Source organism: Rhinatrema bivittatum, chromosome 2 (assembly GCF_901001135.1).
Source record: "Rhinatrema bivittatum chromosome 2, aRhiBiv1.1, whole genome shotgun sequence".
In the NCBI taxonomy this organism is placed as follows: Eukaryota; Metazoa; Chordata; class Amphibia; order Gymnophiona; family Rhinatrematidae; genus Rhinatrema; species Rhinatrema bivittatum.
Genome location: NC_042616.1, coordinates 14,344,580 through 14,362,992, shown reverse-complemented (window position 1 = coordinate 14,362,992; position 18,413 = coordinate 14,344,580). Strand labels below are relative to the sequence as shown.

The following is an 18,413-nucleotide window of genomic DNA, read 5'->3' as shown; positions in this document are numbered from 1 at the left end:
TATAAGATAATGGTCTTTCTCCTGTGTGGATTTTCTGGTGTGAGATTAGTATATAGTTATTAATGAAGGTGTTCTCACACACAGTACAAGACAATGGTCTCTCTCCTGTGTGGCTTTTCTGGTGCGAGATTAGTATATAGTTATTAATGAAGGTTTTCTCACACTCAGTACAAGACAATGGTCTCTCTCCTGTGTGGATTTTCTGGTGTGAGATTAGTATATAGTTATTAATGAAGGTTTTCTCACACTCAGTATAAGATAATGGTCTTTCTCCTGTGTGGATTTTCTGGTGAGATTAGTATATAGTTATTAATGAAGGTTTTCTCTCACTCAGTACAAGACAATGGTCTCTCTCCTGTGTGGATTTTCAGGTGTGAGATTAGTATATAGTTATTAATGAAGGTTTTCTCACACTCAGTACAAGACAATGGTCTCTCTCCTGTGTGGATTTCCTGGTGAGAGATTAGTATATAGTTATTAATGAAGGTTTTCTCACACTCAGTACAAGACAATGGCCTCTCTCCTGTGTGGATTTCCTGGTGTTAGATTAGTATATAGTTATTAATGAAGGTTTTCTCACACTCAGTACAAGACAATGGTCTCTCTCCTGTGTGGATTTTCTGGTGTGAGATTAGTATATAGTTATTAATGAAGGTTTTCTCACACTCAGTACAAGACAATGGTCTCTCGCCTGTGTGGATTTTCTGGTGTGAGATTAGTATATAGTTATTAATGAAGGTTTTCTCACACTCAGTACAAGACAATGGTCTCTCGCCTGTGTGGATTTTCTGGTGTGAGATTAGTATATAGTTATTAATGAAGGTTTTCTCACACTCAGTACATGAACATGGCTGCTCTCCTGTGTGGATTTTCTGGTGCAAGATTAGTATAAAAATTATTAATGAAGGTTTTCTCACACTCAGACAAGATTTTCTGGTGCGAGATTAGTATATAATTATATGAAAAAGGTTTAACTCACCTACTTTATTTATGCTGACGACATGCAGATCATTATCCCCATCAAGGATCCCATCTCCGACACTTTAATCTACTGGAACAGCTGCCTCCACGCCATTAATATCCTTCTCATGAGCCTCAGCCTGGTTCTCAATACATCCAAAACTGAGCTTCTGGTCATCTCCCCCAACGATAACAACCCACCAGCCAGCACCACAAACATACCATCAGTAAGTCAAGTGAGAGACCTTGGAGCCACCCTAGACTCCAGAATGAACCTCAAAAAATTCATTAACAACACCACAAAAGAGGGCTTTTATAAACTTCAGGTCCTAAAACAATTAAGACCTCTCCTCCACTTCCATGACTACAGATCAGTCCTTCAAGCCATACTATTCCCAAAAATTGATTACTGCAACGCTCTCCTACTTGGTCTCCCGGCCTCCTCCACTAAACCTCTTCAGATGCTGCAAAACGCAGCAGCCAGGATCCTTACTAACATGCGCAGGATGGACCACATCACACCGATACTAAAAATATTTCATTGGCTACCCATACACTCCAGAATACTCTTCAAGACTCTGACCATCATTCACAAAGCCATATATCATCAATCCTCTCTGCAACTCACCATACCCCTCAAATTACACTCCTCTTCAAGGCCAACCAGATCTGCATACAGAAGCTCCCTACTAGTTCCTCCCAGCAGTTCCACTAAACATAACTCCATCGAAAAACGAGCGCTTTCCACCGCGGGACATCACTGGAACTCTCTCCCACCAGACATACGCCAGGAACATTGTCATCTCACGTTCAGAAAAAAAACTGAAAACTTGGCTCTTCGCCCAAGCTTATCGCTGAAGAAACCCATTGTACCCACAAGGACCTCCACCCCCCGGTTGATATCCTCTCCCAGCTGCATTAAGTATCCGCTATTCTAGAACCGCTCATGTATATTAACATGGCAATTGAATCTCCATTATGTAAATATGTATTTAAGTTTAACAGAAAAGCAACCGCTCCTTGCTGACTGACTCTTCTATAAGTTTAGAATAGAAATTGTTAATCTATCCTTTTTCTTCAAACAGCCATGTTTGATTTCCCTGTTTTAATGTAACTTTTTCGCTTCCTATGTTAACTGGTTTCCCCCTTGTTTATTGTAAACCGGTATGATAAGACCTTGTCTTGAGCATCGGTATATTAAAAGAACTTAAATAAATAAATAAAATATATAGTTATTAATGAAGGTTTTCTCACACTCAATACAAGCAATGGTCTCTCCCCTGTGCTCTGGAGGAGCAGAAAGTAATAAAATAAAATTTAGGGAAAGGTAGGTTAGGTTTAGGGATTGGGAAGGAGAGGGGGAAGAGGGAGGAAGTGTAGGTAGAGGGATAGGAATTCTCTCCCACTTTGCTCCTTAATAAGCTGGTAGGAAACTGGGGAAGGTCTGATAGTTTGGCCCCCTGTGCGTACCACCCGCACAATATGCACATTTTTTTGTGTGTAATTATTTTTATTAACAGTAATCCAATAAACATTATAACATTACAAAAGGATACCAGTAATAATCATATTCCTATTACAGCAATGATGAAGCAATAATGAAGGTATATAACAAAACAGATAATGGAACCTTTTACACTATTTTTATTTATTTGTAGTTTTTATACACCGTTGCACAGTAAAATTCCATCGCTACAGTTTACAAAACAAAATCATAAATTAATACATAAAAATTGCTAAAAACAATGTTAATAGTCTAATTATAACTTCTAAAGCAAAAATAGGTTAAAAACGAGTTAAAAGCAAGAAAAAGGAACAAGATACATGGATTTCAGCTTCTGTTTTCACTATCACTCTCATATGCCTGACTTCTTTCCTGAACCTCTTTCTATCTTGCTGTAGCCTCAGCGCTGATGGTAATTGATTCCATAATTTTGGCCCTGCTATCAATAAGGAACAATCTTTAACCTCACTCAAGTTTGCTGATCTTATATTGCATATTACTAACAAGGCTTTATTTGCAGACCTTAGTTCAACTTAAGCATCACTAATTCGCACGTTTTAAAATCGGTACGTCCATGGGCACGCGCCAGGAATCACATGCACATGGATGGCAATCTACCCCCAAGTGTCTGTTTAGCATGGAAGCTTTACCCACACTCAGGCCATGTAAATGGTTTGTAGTGGGGCAAATGGATTTTTTGGTGTTTTGAGAAATTTTGCTTCCTAATAAAGGACCTTCCATATTTAATCCATGAGAATGGCCTCTCCTATGGTGAGTTTTCATGTGTTTTGTGACAGCACCCTTCTGTGCGAAGCTTTTACTACTGATGCAACTCCAACATTACTCTCCGCATCAATGGTACTGATGCAACGCCAGCATTACTCTGCATCTATGGCAGGGGGCGGCAGGAAATTGGAATTAAGCAGTTACCAACAAGGGCACTGAACTTGGCAGTTGGTAAAACATAAGTATGAGAAAATAAGTGTGAGAGCTGCTGCGCAGTCTGGATGGGCCGTTTGGTCTTTTTCTGCCGTCATTTCAGTTTCTATCTTTTCTATGAAAATGGTCTTATGTGAATTCTTACGTGACTTGTGAGGGCACACTTCAGAGGGAAGATTTTATTGCATTCACTACAAGAATGATTGCTCCCCTGTGTGGATTCTCATGTGTTTTGTGAGGGCACCCTTCTCAGTGAATCTTTTATTACATTCACTACATGAGAAAGGTTGCTCCCCTGTGTGGATTCTTATGTGATTTGTGAGAGCACCCTTGTCAATGAATCTTTTATTACATTCACTACATGAGAATGGTCGCTCCCCTGTATGGATTCTCATATGTCTTATGAGGGCACTCTTCGCAGTGAATCTTTTATTACATTCAGTACATGAGAATGGTCGCTCCCCTGTGTGGATTCTCATGTGTTTTGTGAGGGTATTCTTCTCAGGGAATCTTTTATTACATTCACTACATGAGAAAGGTCGTGCCCCTGTGTGGATTTTATGTGATTTGTGAGAGCACCCTTGTCAATGAATCTTTTATTACATTCACTACATGAGAATGGTCGCTCCCCTGTGTGGATTCTCATGTGAACTGTGAGAGCACCCTTCTGTATGAAGCTTTTATTACATTCACTACATGAGAATGGTCGCTCCCCAGTGTGGATTCTCATGTGTTTTGTGAGAGCATTCTTCTCAGTGAATCTTTTATTACATTCAGTGCTTGAGAATAGTCGCTCCCCTGTATGGATTCTCATGTGACTTGTGAGGGCACTCTTCTTAAGGAAGCTTTTATTACATTCACTACATGAGAATGGTCGCTCCCCTGTGTGGATTCTTATGTGATGTGTGAGGGAACTCTTCATAGGGAAGCTTTTATTACATTCACTACATGAGAATGGTCGCTCCCCTGTGTGGATTCTTATGTGACTTGTGAGGGCACTCTTCTCAGTGAATCTTTTATTACATTCACTACATGAGAATGGTCGCTCCCCTGTGTGAATTTTCATGTGACTTGTGAGGGCACCCTTCACAGGGAAGCTTTTATTACATTCACTACATGAGAATAGTCCCTCACCTGTGTGGATTCTCATGTGACTTGTGAGGGCACCCTTCACAGGGAAGCATTTATTACATTCACTACATGAGAATGGTCGCTCATCTGTGTGGATTCTCATGTGACTTGTGAGGGTACTCTTCACAGCAAAGCTTTTATTACATTCACTACATGAGAATGGTCGCTCCCCTGTGTGGATTCTCATGTGACTTGTGAGGGCACTCTTCTTAGGGAAGCTTTTATTACATTCACTACATGAGAATGGTCGCTCACCTGTATGGATTTTCATGTGACTTGTGAGGGTACTCTTCTTAGGGAAGCTTTTATTACATTCACTACATGAGAATGGTCGCTCCCCTGTGTGGATTCTCAGGTGAATAGTGAAAGCACCCTTCTCAGGGAAGCTTTTATTACATTCACTACATGAGAATAGTCCCTCACCTGTGTGGATTCTCATGTGTGTGGTGAGGGTACTCTTCACAGTGAAGCTTTTATTACATTCACTACATGAGAATGGTCGCTCCCCTGTATGGATTTTCATGTGACTTGTGAACTTACTCTTCTTAGGGAAGCTTTTATTACATTCACTACATGAGAATGGTCGCTCCCCTGTGTGGATTCTCATGTGACTTGTGAGGGCACCCTTCTCAGTGAATCTTCTATTACATTCACTACATGAGAATGGTCGCTCATCCATGTGGATTCTCCTATGACTTGTGAGGGTACTCTTCACAGTGAAGCTTTTATTACATTCACTACTTGAGATTGGTCGCTCACCTGTATGGATTTTCATGTGACTTGTGAACTTACTCTTCTTAGGGAAGCTTTTATTACATTCAGTACATGAGAATAATCGCTCCCCTCTGTGGATTCTCATGTGTCTTGTGAGGATATACTTCATAGGGAAGCTTTTATTACATTCAGTACATGAGAATAATCGCTCCCCTCTGTGGATTCTCATGTGTCTTGTGAGGATATACTTCATAGGGAAGCTTTTATTACATTCAGTACCCATGTATAGTCTTGCACCTGCGTGGAGTTTCTGGTGTTGGGAGAGGCGTGTTTTGCTAATGAAACATTTTCCACATTCAGTACAGGTGAATGGTCTTTCTCCTGTGTGGATTCGCTGGTGCAACATTATCATATACTTACGCCAGAAGCTTTTCCCACACTCTGTGCAGGTAAATGGTTTGTTTCTAATGTGGATTTGCTGGTGTTGGGCGAGGTTTTTCTTCCTAGCAAAATATTTCCCACTTGTAGTGCAAAAGAATGGTCTCCATCCAGTGTGGATTTTGTGATGTAATTTTAGCTTATACTTACTAAATAAACTTTTACTCCAATCACTGGCAGGGAAAGGTGGCTCTGTTTTATGTATGTTTAGGTGCACTTTTCGATTTTTCTTCTGACTGAAACTTTTCTCACCTTTACTGCATAGAAATAGTGTGTGGAGGGTGTGGGATTTCTGGTGCAATATTAAATGTGATTCCTTACCAAAGCTTTTACCAGAGGAGTCACACAGAAATGATTTCTTCCCTTTCCCCTCCCTCTGCTGAAGGTCAGAAGTCTTTTGATCACTGTTATTGGTCTGGAAGGGTCTCTCTCTGCTCACGTGTCTCTGATGCTCAGGGATGACTTTGCCCTCCATCGCACATGCAGTGACTCCATCCCGTGAGTCTCCTGCAGGGTCTCTCTGCTTCTTCTCAGACTCCTGCTGACTATACCTTGTGTTGCTCCTATCAGTCCCCTGTGAAACATTCTTAATGCCATTCCCTGCTTCTCTTGGGATCAGTCCTTCCATAGAATGTTCTTCTCTAGTCTCCTCCTTTATGTGCTGTGTGACCTCATCACTTGCTGGTGATAGAAGAAGACATTAATCAGGCATTAGTCACCATGCAAATGGATCTGGGTTTCTGATCCTATAATCACTGCTCTGGCAGTGTCACACAGTGATAAAGCTGTGTGCCCTGCTGACCAAGCACTGGTGACCATGAAAACCTTCTAACAATGGGGTTTGCACCAAAAGCCTTATGAAATGAGCTCCTAAATATGTATAACCTGGAGGAGAGGAGAAAGGGGGAGATATGATAGAGACACTTACATACCTGAAAGGTAATAATGCTCAAGAAGTAAACTTCTTTTGAATGGAAAATAATTTGTAGAGCAAAGGTTCCAAGGGGGGAGACTAGGAATAATATCAAGAGATATTTTTTCTTCACGGAAAGTGTGGTGGATGACTGGAATTACCTCACGGAAGTGTTGGAGATGAAAACTGTAACAGAATATAAAAAATAACAGCAGGATAAAAACAAAAGAAAAAGATGGAGAGAATGAGAGAAGAGGTCATGAACGGAGGCAAGCTTGCTGGAAACAGAGGGGATACTCCACAGATAAACCCTGAGAGGGAGAGAAGAGGGAGGAGAGTGGGGGTAGGACAAGCTTGGAGGGGAAGGATGAGAGTTACCACGGAGGGACAGGACTGAGATTGATATGCAAAGAAGAGCAGGTAAGACTGTAAAGACTGTAAGATTCTCTTAGGGTGAGAGGAAGAAAACTTTGTAAAGCAATGGACAAGGCAGAAGACAGAATGGCCGAGGTGGTGAAGAATATGGGAGGCTGACAGTTCAGCTAATTGTAAAACAAGAATGCACGCGATCGTACGTGCACATGGGGACGAGTGAGCAAAGATACGCTGGAGTTTTAAATCACGTGCACAAGTACGTGTGTATGATGTAAAATATGCCTAGCAGGTGTACTCGAGCAGATGTAAAGCACATTTCTTCCTTAAGAATTCATCGGCTTTAACGTGTGCAGGGAAGAGAATTTTAAAACATGCTCAGGTTAAAGCCATTCCCAGTTTTACCCATTAGCCCACCAGTTTGCCCAGTCTATCTCAGGGTCATCCAGACCCTTCTAGTTCTTTATCCTGCACTCCCCCCAGTTGAGCAAGACCCCTCACCCTATCGTGTTAGTCCTAAAAAGTGATTTCTGCAGACTTACTCCTCATCAGGATCCGCAGGAAATATACGCAGCTAACAGTGCGCCACGAGCAGCGGCCGCCGGATTTACACACTGAACTGCTGGCCCCGCCCCTTTTTTAGCACAAGCAAGTAATTAGCAGCTTTTGAAATTCATATCTCTCACGTGTGGCCACGTATTCATCTTTTAGTGCCAGTAACGCTTTTAAAATTTGGCCCATTCAGGGCAGGTGGGATCAGTAGTCCTTGTCCTGCTGCTGAGGGCTCAGTCAAGTCCCTTGAGAAACTTTGTGGATGCTCCCCAGCAAGTGCCTCATGTAAGACATCTGAGATAAATTCCTAGTCTGCCTCGCAGGGGCCGATCTCACGTGAAAAGATCCAAACAACCAATCTCAGGTGCCAGCTCAGACACAGAGCAATGCTGGAGCTGGAGTCAGGAGAAAAGTCACAAACGACCTTCAGTAAATCAGCCCACGAGTCCGCTAAACATGCAGATAATGCAATTTTTACCTAGGGAGATGAGGGTCTCATAATTCTCCTTCATCACCTCCAGGTAAAGCTCCTTCTGCCCTTCATCTAAATAACCCCACTCCTCCTGGGAGAAATAGACAGCGATGTCCTCAAACGTCACCTGCACCTGAAACACAAATCCGGAAAGGTCGTAATACTGAAAACCTCCTCTTAGCAATCACAGACACCATCCTCTTAGGCATGGATCAAGGGAAATCATACCTCCTTGCCCTTCTTGACATTTCGGCAGCCTTTGACACTGTCAACCACCAAATCCTTCTTTCCCGGTTGGCAGAGATAGGTATCACTGACACTGCTTTATCTTGGTTCTCCTCATATCTCACCCACAGAAAATATGTAGTACAACTTGACAAATATGAATCCTCACATATTCCGTTGTCACAAGGGGTCCCCCAAGGATCCTCCCTATCCTCCACGCTTTTTAATATCTACCTTCTGCCTCTCTGCCACCTTCTCTCAGACCTCAGTCTGAACTTTTTCCTGTATGCCAACGATGTTCAAATCCTCATTCCCATTCAAACTACTCTCAAAGACGCCCTGCAATACTGGGAATCCTGCCTCGTCACCATCAACTCCCTCTTAGCCAATCTCCACCTTGCACTTAATGCTATGAAAACCGAGATCCTCATCATCTCCAATCAACCGGAATATGCGACCCTCCCTACTGCCACTGTCCCCACCTTAACCCACGCACCCCTACCTTCTGTAAGAGATCTTGGAGTCGCACTAGACCAACCCCTCAACTTTAAACCACACATTAAGTCCCTACTAAAAGGGGGTTTCCACAAACTCCACATCCTTAAAAAACTTAAGCCACTCCTCCACGCCCAAGATTTCCGACTGGTCCTGCAGACAACCAACCTTGCTAAACTTGACTACTGCAACACACTCCTATTAGGCATCCCCTACTCTACCATTAAACCCCTACAAATCCTACAGAATGCCATGGCAAGAATCATAACTAACACCCGTAAAACTGAACACATAACCCCCATACTTAAGGAGCTGCACTGGCTACTGATTCCCTACTGCATCCAATACAAAACCCTCACCATCCTTCACAATGCCCTCCACAAACATAAGGCTGCATGGTTCAACAACATGCCACGCTTCCGTACCGCTAACCGCCCCACTAGAACCGCCCTCGCAGGCACCATGTACACTCCACCCCTCAGAACTGCGCACCTCACCAGCACCAGAGAAAGGGCTTTCACCATTGCCGGCCCTACACTCTGGAACTCACTCCCCCCCCCCCCCCCCATCTACGTCTTGAACCTTCCTTGCAAACCTTCAAAAATGGCATCAAGACATGGCTCTTCTGGCAAGCCTACCCTGATTTCAACCAGACATAGCCTGTTCCCCCCTCCCCCCTTGGTACTTAGTCAACACCTTTCTCCATCTGACCCCTCCCCTTCCCCTTTTCACATCCCCCTCCCCCCCTGCCCGTTACTCCCCCTAGTTTCCCCCACCCCTTCTCCTCTGCTCCTCTCGTAAGGAACCCTTGGAAATGATGTAAATTATCTTGCGGTATATTGTCCTCGTTACTTCTCGTTCTATTAGAGTTCCTATCTCATTTCGCTCTGCTGCCCTATCCTTTCCAGCTTCTCTCGCCCCTACCCTCGCTACTCCCTGCTCTCGCCTGCTCTCCCTCTTCCCCCTCCGTGTTCATTGTATTTTCTGCCTAAGTTTTTTGTAAACCGGCCTGATGTGCTCCACGAAGGTCGGTATATTAAAAGTGTTAAATAAATAAATAAATCAGAAACACTCAGCGACATGTAGAGGGGCTCAGTATGCATTAAATCTCAGCTGGATTTATTCTCCTAACATTTTATGATTGAAAAGAGGGCACCAGGACCCCTCTTCCCCAGGAAATGCCAGATTTGTTCCCTCTGTGTTGCCCCTAGAATCAGTTTCCTCCATAGACGCCTGGGTTTTCAAATCAAACTGGAAAATATTCTCTAATACCAGAGACAGAGAATATGAAATGTCATTGTGTGGATAAATCACATTATAATAAAAAGGAAGCTATAGGAGCATTATCCAGAACATCAGGAACATCTGGTTCTATTCCATCAGGAGGACTCACTGTGCTAAATCCTAACAGGGCAGGAAGAGTTTGGTGTCCTGGGCAGTGACATTTCTCCCATTGTGATGTATGAATTCTGTATTCAGGGGTGTTGCAAACCATGGGCAGATAGGGATCGTGCCCCAAATGTCAAACAGCTGTTTGGTTTCCTTCTCTGCAGGGAAAAGGAAAGGAGAAATTAATACTTACCTGATAATTTCCTTTCTTCTGCAGTCAGGCAGGTCAATCCACACAAATGGATTATGCACCTCTACCAATAGGTGGAGACAGAGTAAAAGCTGATGTCAAAGACATATAGCCCTGTCCCAACCTCAGCCTACAAGTATTCTCTGGAAAAGCCAAACTGTGGACAAACTGCTCATACTTCCAACCAATTGAGAACTCTTTGCTCAGTCAAAAGAGCTAAGATTTACTAAGCTAAGGAGCTGGTCATGACCCTTACCAATCCTGAAATGAGTAAGAGATATAATAGTCTGCGACGTCCGTACCTAGAAGACAAAGATGGCAGCTGAGGGTGGATTGTGGATCAGCCTGCCTTCCTTAGAGGAAAGAAAACTTTTTTATTTTATTTTAATTTTGTCACATAAGTAGGAATTCCTCCTTCCTGTTCATTCAGGCAGGCCAATCCACATCAGTGGGATGTACAAAAGCTGACCCGAGACCCAGCAACATCGCACATGCTAAGGCCGGCATCTTCCTGAGCCCAAGCGATCAAGCGGAATGCCTGGAAGGGTGCGTAAGGACGATTGCTGATGAGTTCCTTAATCCAATAATGGACTATAGTTGCCCGCGCCGCTGGCTCACCCAGTATACCTCCGCCATGGAGCACAGTTGACCAGACTTACTGAGAGGATTAATAACTTCAAGTACTCCATCAAAAGCCACTTGACAGCCAGAGCACGCAAGAGACGATATTCATTCTCCTCTGTATTCCTTTCCAGTGTGGCCAGGGAAGTAAACAGAGACAAATGAAATTCCAAAACCACTTTGGGCCAAAAGAAGGCAGAGTCTGAAGCTGTACCGCCCCCAGAGTCTCAGGCAGGAACTGCTCATGGCAAGAAAAAGCCTGCAGCTCGGAAACCCGACGTCCTGAGCAGATTATCTTGAAGACTGTTTTTCTAGGGGTAAGTACCATCAAGAAGAAGCCTCGTTGCAGTTGAAAAGGTAAAACTCGAAAGGAATCCACAATCAGATTAAGTTACCATAAGGACACTGGTAGCCACAAGGGAGGATGAAGATGCTTAACGTCCTTCACGAACTGAGACACATCCGGACGGGGAGACACAAACCCACCAAGAACTCGGTTCCTATAACAGGTGAATGCTGCCACTTGAACCTTCAAGGAGTTAAAGGCCAAGCCTTTAAGCAGTCTGTCCTGAAAAATTCCAAAATTAATCAAATTTCCACTTTGAGAGGCTGAGAACCTCGCTCCTCACACAGGGCTTCATAAACTCACCCAACTTTCACATAAGCCCCGAGATATAAAAATATATTTTTTATTTTAGCCTGATGCAAAGTGAAAGCACTACAGCAGAATAGCCAAGCTTCAATAACTTGAGCTCTCTCATTGGCCAAACTGTAAGAGAAAAATCGACCCGGATTGTCATGTAGCATGGGTCCCTACAGCCATACATCCTTCCCGGGCGGTAGACTAAGAGGCCTGCCCACCAGCAGCCACTGCAGATCGGCATACGACAGCCATCAGGCCCAATCCATTGCCACCAGAAGCAGGGTTTCTATTACAATCTTTCAAACAATTTATTTATTTATTTAAGGTTTTTTTATACCGGCATTCATGAACTCGTTCACATCATGTCGGTTTACAGAAAACAGGGGTGTGAATAATACAATCAAAAACATAAATAACGTGATGAAGAGAAGCAGTTACAATTAACAAGGGCTAATGAACTGGGATTGTAAGAAATAGAGAAAGATAGAGGAGGTTAATTATATACAAGTGTACATATAAATATGAATATGGCATCCCATATATACAGCTTCTGAACATAGAATTTATTGATGGTGCATGTTAGGTGGAGTTCGGGAAGGCTTGCCTGAAAAGCCATGTCTTGAGTCTTTTCCTAAAGGTTAGGAGACATGGTTCGTTTCTGAGATCTGGGGGGATGGTGTTCCATAACTGTGGGCCTGCTGTGGAAAGGGCTCGATCTCTTAAGGTGCTGTGACTAGTGGTTTTGGTGGGTGGAACAATGAGGCATCCTCTGTAGGCTTCCCTGGTCGGTCTTGTGGATTTGTGTAAACGGGGAGGAATTTGTAGGTCGATTATGGTATGTTGGTGAATGATTTTGTATATCAAGGTGATGGATTTGTAAATGACTCTGAAATGAATTGGTAACCAGTGGAGGTCTTGTAGCACTGGGGAGATATGGTCTCTTTTCCTAGTGTTTGTCAGTAGACGGGCTGCTGCGATTTGGACCATTTAGACGGGTTCGTGTATGAGGAGGGGAGGCCAAGTAATGTGGAGCTGCAGTAGTCCAATTTAGAGAAAATGAGGGCTTGCCCATTAGTGACCATGATGTGAAAACTGTCCTTCTATATTGAGAGGAGCAGTCGGGAGGAGGTGTGGCGCTTTATGTCCAGGATGGCATAGAGTCCAACAGGATAAAAATCCTGCATGAGACTAAATACAAAATTGAATCTTTATGGGTAGAAATCCCTTGTGTGTTGGGGAAGACTATAGTGATAGGGGTATACTACCATCCACCTGGTCAAGATGGTGAGACTGACAGTGGAATGCTAAGGGAAATTAGGGAAGTTAACCAAATTGGTAGTGCAGTAATAATGGGAGACTTCAATTACCACACAATACACTGGTGCAGGATAAGTGTTCAACCACCATTAAATTCTTTGGTGTATTTTTATTAAAGTGTCAAATATCAGGCATAAGAATATTCATACAGGCAACTCCATGAATTCAGAAAACAGAATTTTAAACCGGTCCCCCGACACGGTCCCGTGTTTCGCTAGGCTGCGTCGGGGGGGACCATCAGTATATTCAGAATCTAGAGTGTAAAAACAAATAAAATAGTAACAAAAACTATGGTGACATAGGCTACAAAAATGACATCCGTATAACAGCTTTACATACCTCCAAAGTACAATCCGGAGCGCGCAGGCTCTCACAGATGTTAGCCATTTAAACATGGAAAAAAGGCGCGAACGTGGCAGCTCTCGCGAGAGCTGTCAAAATTCAGCGGGTCTCGATGGATACATCCCTAATAAAACAAGTGCCACTCGATTTCCTTGTTAAGGCCCTGGGGGACCACAGTCTTGAGCGTGAAGATCCACCTTTGCTCTCTCCGACCAAGAATCGAGGGGAAGTCACCACCCCGAAGGGGGCGACGTACCACCTCGATAACTGTGAAGGAAAGATCTGAGACTATGTGGCCACATTCAATCCAGTGTGAAACCAAAGGCTCATCCACTCTGTGCAGGCGAATATTCGAACAGTGTTCGATCATACGAGTCTTGAGCATGCGTGTAGTTTTGCCCACATAGAGTAGAGGGCATGGGCATTGTATAATGTATATAACCCCTCTGGTGAGACAGTCTGACGTGGAACGTAATTTAAAGACACGCCCCATACTGGGATGTACAAACTCAGAAGTGGGAGTCGTGTGGCTGCACATAGTGCAGTGGCCACACGGACCATGTTTGCCCAAGCTGTCTAATGTACCATCAAAGGGGGCTGTGTGAACCAGACGGTCCCTCAAATTTGTACCACGCCTGAAAGTAAAACGTAACGAGCTATCTAAGAGGTCAGTGAGGGCTAATGCTGACCAGTGTCACCTAATCATCGTAGCAATGGCTCTCCCCTTGATAGAAAAAGGTAAAATGCAGTTATTAGTCTCATCAACTGTGCGTGTGGCCTGCAAAAACAGCCACTCCCTGTTGGAGTATAGAGCCCTTTTAAATGCTCTTTTGACTACTCTCTGAGGGTAGCCCCGCTCCAAAAATCGATCAGTCATCACACGTGCCTGCGCTAAAAATTCTAAGCGGGTGGAACAAAGGCGGCGTAAACGTAAAAACTGCCCAGAAGGGATATTATCACGTAAAGCCCGGGGATGGCAGCTCTGGTACTGTAACAGGGTGTTCCGATCGGTCTCTTTTCGGTATAAAGTGGTTTCAAAACCATCTGCCCCTGCTGTAATAGTGATGTCCAGAAATGCTATCGTGCGGGGATTGATGCAAAAATTAAACTGAATATGTTCACTGACAGAATTAAGCCAATCCAAAAAACAGTAAAATTGGATATCTGTCCCAGTCCAGATAAGTAGAACATCGTCAATGTAACGACGCCAGACATAAATGAACTGGGACCAATCTGAAGGATAGACAGACTGACACTCAAAATGGTCCATGAATAAACAGGCCAGACTGGGGGCCATAGTGGCCCCCATAGCTGTGCCCTTAATTTGCTGAAAACAGACATTCTGAAACTGAAAAAAATTATTCGTGAGCGCTATTTCTGCCAACTGAGTCAAAAATGTAGTAGACACACGATGGGGACGGGGACGTTTGTCCAAAGTATGTGAAATTACCTGTAAAGCCTCAGTTTGGGGTATGTTAGAATATAGAGACACCACATCCAACGTGACAAGAAAAAATGATTCAGAGGGAATATTCAACTCGTCCAAAAGGGAAATCAGGTGTGTGGAATCCCTCACATACGATTGGATCTGTGGCACAAAGGGCTTTAAGAAATAGTCCACAAACTGGGACAGCGGTTCTAGGAGAGAGCCAATGCCCGAAACGATAGGACGACCTGGGGGATGTATTAACGTTTTATGAATTTTTGGTAATGTATAAAACTGTGGCATGACGGGAGAGGGCGTAGTCAAAAATGTTTGCTCCCTACTTGTAATCATATGGTGATCAACTGCGTCCTGAACAATTTGTTTAATATTGGCCTTTAATGTCTCTGTGGGGTCAGTCGATAGGGATTTGTAAAACGTCTGATCACTCAGTTGCCGAAGTGCCTCATGATCATAGTCAGTACGGTCTTTTGCAGGCCACACGCACAGTTGATGAGACTAATAACTGCATTTTACCTTTTTCTATCAAGGGGAGAGCCATTGCTACGATGATTAGGCGACACTGGTCAGCATTAGCCCTCACTGACCTCTTAGATAGCTCGTTACGTTTTACTTTCAGGCGTGGTACAAATTTGAGGGACCGTCTGGTTCACACAGCCCCCTTTGATGGTACATTAGACAGCTTGGGCAAACATGGTCCGTGTGGCCACTGCACTATGTGCAGCCACACGACTCCCACTTCTGAGTTTGTACATCCCAGTACGGGGCGAGTCTTTAAATTACGTTCCACGTCAGACTGTCTCACCAGAGGGGTTATATACATTATACAATGCCCATGCCCTCTACTCTATGTGGGCAAAACTACACGCATGCTCAAGACTCGTATGATCGAACACTGTTCGAATATTCGCCTGCACAGAGTGGATGAGCCTTTGGTTTCACACTGGATTGAATGTGGCCACATAGTCTCAGATCTTTCCTTCACAGTTATCGAGGTGGTACGTCACCCCCTTCGGGGTGGTGACTTCCCCTCGATTCTTGGTCGGAGAGAGCAAAGGTGGATCTTCACGCTCAAGACTGTGGTCCCCCAGGGCCTTAACAAGGAAATCGAGTGGCACTTGTTTTATTAGGGATGTATCCATCGAGACCCGCTGAATTTTGACAGCTCTCGCGAGAGCTGCCACGTTCGCGCCTTTTTTCCATGTTTAAATGGCTAACATCTGTGAGAGCCTGCGCGCTCCGGATTGTACTTTGGAGGTATGTAAAGCTGTTATACGGATGTCACTTTTGTAGCCTATGTCACCATAGTTTTTGATACTATTTTATTTGTTTTTCACTCTAGATTCTGAATATACTGATGGTCCCCCCCGACGCAGCCTAGCGAAACACGGGACCGTGTCGGGGGACCGGTTTAAAATTCTGTTTTCTGAATTCATGGAGTTGCCTGTATGAATATTCTTATGCCTATTTGACACTTTAATAAAAATACACCAAAGAATTTAATGGTGGTTGAACACTTATCCTGCACCAGTGTATTGTGTGACTTGCTTACGTGCAAGGTTTTGCTTCTTCTTGTTTTAGACTTCAATTACCCCAATATTGACTGGGTAAATGTATCATTGGGTCACGCTAGAGAGATAACGTTCCTGGATGGAATAAATGATAGCTTTATGGAGCAATTGGTTCAGGAACCGACGCGAGAGGGAGCAATTTTAGATCTAATTCTCAGTGGAGCACAGGACTTGGTGAGAGAGGTAACGGTGGTGGGGCCGCTTGGCAATAGTGATCATAATATGATCAAATTTAATTTAATGACTGGAAGAGGAACAGTGTGCAAATTCACAGGTCTCGTGCTAAACTTTCAAAAGGGAAACTTTGATAAAATGAGAAAAATTGTTAGAAAAAAACTGAAAGGAGCAGCTACAAAAGTAAAAAATGTCCAAGAGGCGTGGTCATTGTTAAAAAATACCATTCTAGAAGCACAGTCCAGATGTATTCCACACATTAAGAAAGGTGGAAAGAAAGCAAAACGATTACCGGCATGGTTAAAAGGGGAGGTGAAAGAAGCTATTTTAGCCAAAAGATCTTCATTCAAAAATTGGAAGGAGGATCCAACAGAAGAAAATAAGATAAAGCATAAACATTGGCAAGTTAAATGTAAAACATTAATAAGACAGGCTAAGAGAGAATTTGAAAAGAAGTTGGCTGTAGAGGCAAAAACTCACAGTAAAAACTTTTTAAAATATATCTGAAGCAGAAAGCCTGTGAGGGAATCAGTTGGACACTTAGAGAAGATAAGGCCATCGCGGAAAGATTAAATGATTTCTTTGCTTCGGTGTTTACTGAAGAGGATGTTGGGGAGGTACCCGTAATGGAGAAGGTTTTCATGGGTAATGATTCAGATGGACTGAATCAAATCACGGAGAACCTAGAATATGTGTTAGACCTGATTGACAAACTGAAGAGTAGTAAATCACCTGGACCGGATGGTATACACCCCAGAGTTCTGAAGGAACTAAAAAATGAAATTTGAGACCTATTAGTAAAAATTTGTAACTTATCATTAAAATCATCCATTGTACCTGAAGACTGGAGGGTAGCAAATGTAACCCCAATATTTAAAAAGGGCTCCAGGGGTGATCCGGGAAACTACAGACCGGTTAGCCTGACTTCAGTGCCAGGAAAAATAGTGGAAAGTGTTCTAAACATCAAAATCACAGAACATATAGAAAGACATGGTTTAATGGAACAAAGTCAGCATGGCTTTACCCAGGGCAAGTCTTGCCTCACAAATCTGCTTCACTTTTTTGAAGGAGTTAATAAACATGTGGATAAAGGTGAACCGGTAGATATAGTATACTTGGATTTTCAGAAGGCGTTTGACAAAGTTCCTCATGAGAGGCTTCTAGGAAAAGTAAAAAGGCATGGGATAGGTGGTGATGTCCTTTCGTGGATTGCAAACTGGCTAAAAGACAGGAAACAGAGAGTAGGATTAAATGGGCAATTTTCTCAGTGGAAGGGAGTGGATAGTGGAGTGCCTCAGGGATCTGTATTGGGACCCTTACTTTTCAATATATTTATAAATGATCTGGAAAGAAATACGACGAGTGAGATACTCAAATTTGCAGATGACACAAAATTGTTCAGAGTAGTTAAATCACAAGCAGATTGTGATAAATTGCAGGAAGACCTTGTGAGACTGGAAAATTGGGCATCCAAATGGCAGATGAAATTTAATGTGGATAAGTGCAAGGTGTTACATATAGGGAAAAATAACCCATGCTATAATTACACAATGTTGGGTTCCATATTAGGTGCTACCACCCAAGAAAGAGATCTAGGTGTCATAGTGGATAACACATTGAAATCGTCGGTTCAGTGTGCTGCAGCAGTCAAAAAAGCAAACAGAATGTTGGGAATTATTAGAAAGGGAATGGTGAATAAAACGGAAAATGTCATAATGCCTCTGTATCGCTCCATGGTGAGACCGCATAGAGAGAGGAATATCGAGTAAGAAAAGGGAAGTGATTATTCCCTTGTACAGGTCCTTGGTGAGGCCTCACCTGGAGTACTGTGTTCAGTTCTGCAGACCGTATCTACAAAAAGACAAAGACAAGATGGAAGCGGTACAGAGAAGGGCGACCAGGAAGGTGGAGGATCTTCATCGGATGACGTACGAGGAGAGATTGAAGAATCTAAATATGTACACCCTGGAGGAAAGGAGGAGCAGAGGCGATATGATACAGACTTTC

The 18,413-nt window shown here is 43.2% G+C and overlaps 1 protein-coding gene across 1 annotated transcript; it reads right to left on the bottom strand.

Annotated features, from left to right (window-relative positions):
- Nucleotides 1–3,342: 3,342 nt before the first annotated feature.
- LOC115086263 (gastrula zinc finger protein XlCGF57.1-like) lies at nt 3,343–8,035 on the bottom strand. Its single transcript, XM_029592709.1, has 3 exons — nt 8,002–8,035; nt 4,655–6,367; nt 3,343–3,353 (listed from the first exon to the last, which is right to left on the bottom strand). Exons 1-3 carry the CDS (start codon nt 8,033–8,035, stop codon nt 3,343–3,345), a joined length of 1,758 nt encoding a protein of 585 aa, XP_029448569.1.
- Between the last annotated feature and the right edge of the window lie 10,378 nt (nt 8,036–18,413).

What these genes read in the sequence shown, in the direction of transcription:
- LOC115086263 (XM_029592709.1), bottom strand. Translation starts at nt 8,035, where the DNA reads ATGAAGGAGAATTATGAGACCCTCATCTCCCTAG. An exon ending in TGAGACCCTCATCTCCCTAG is followed by an intron (nt 6,368 to 8,001) that starts GTAAAAATTGCA and finishes TTCTATCACCAG; the next exon opens with CAAGTGATGAGGTCACACAG.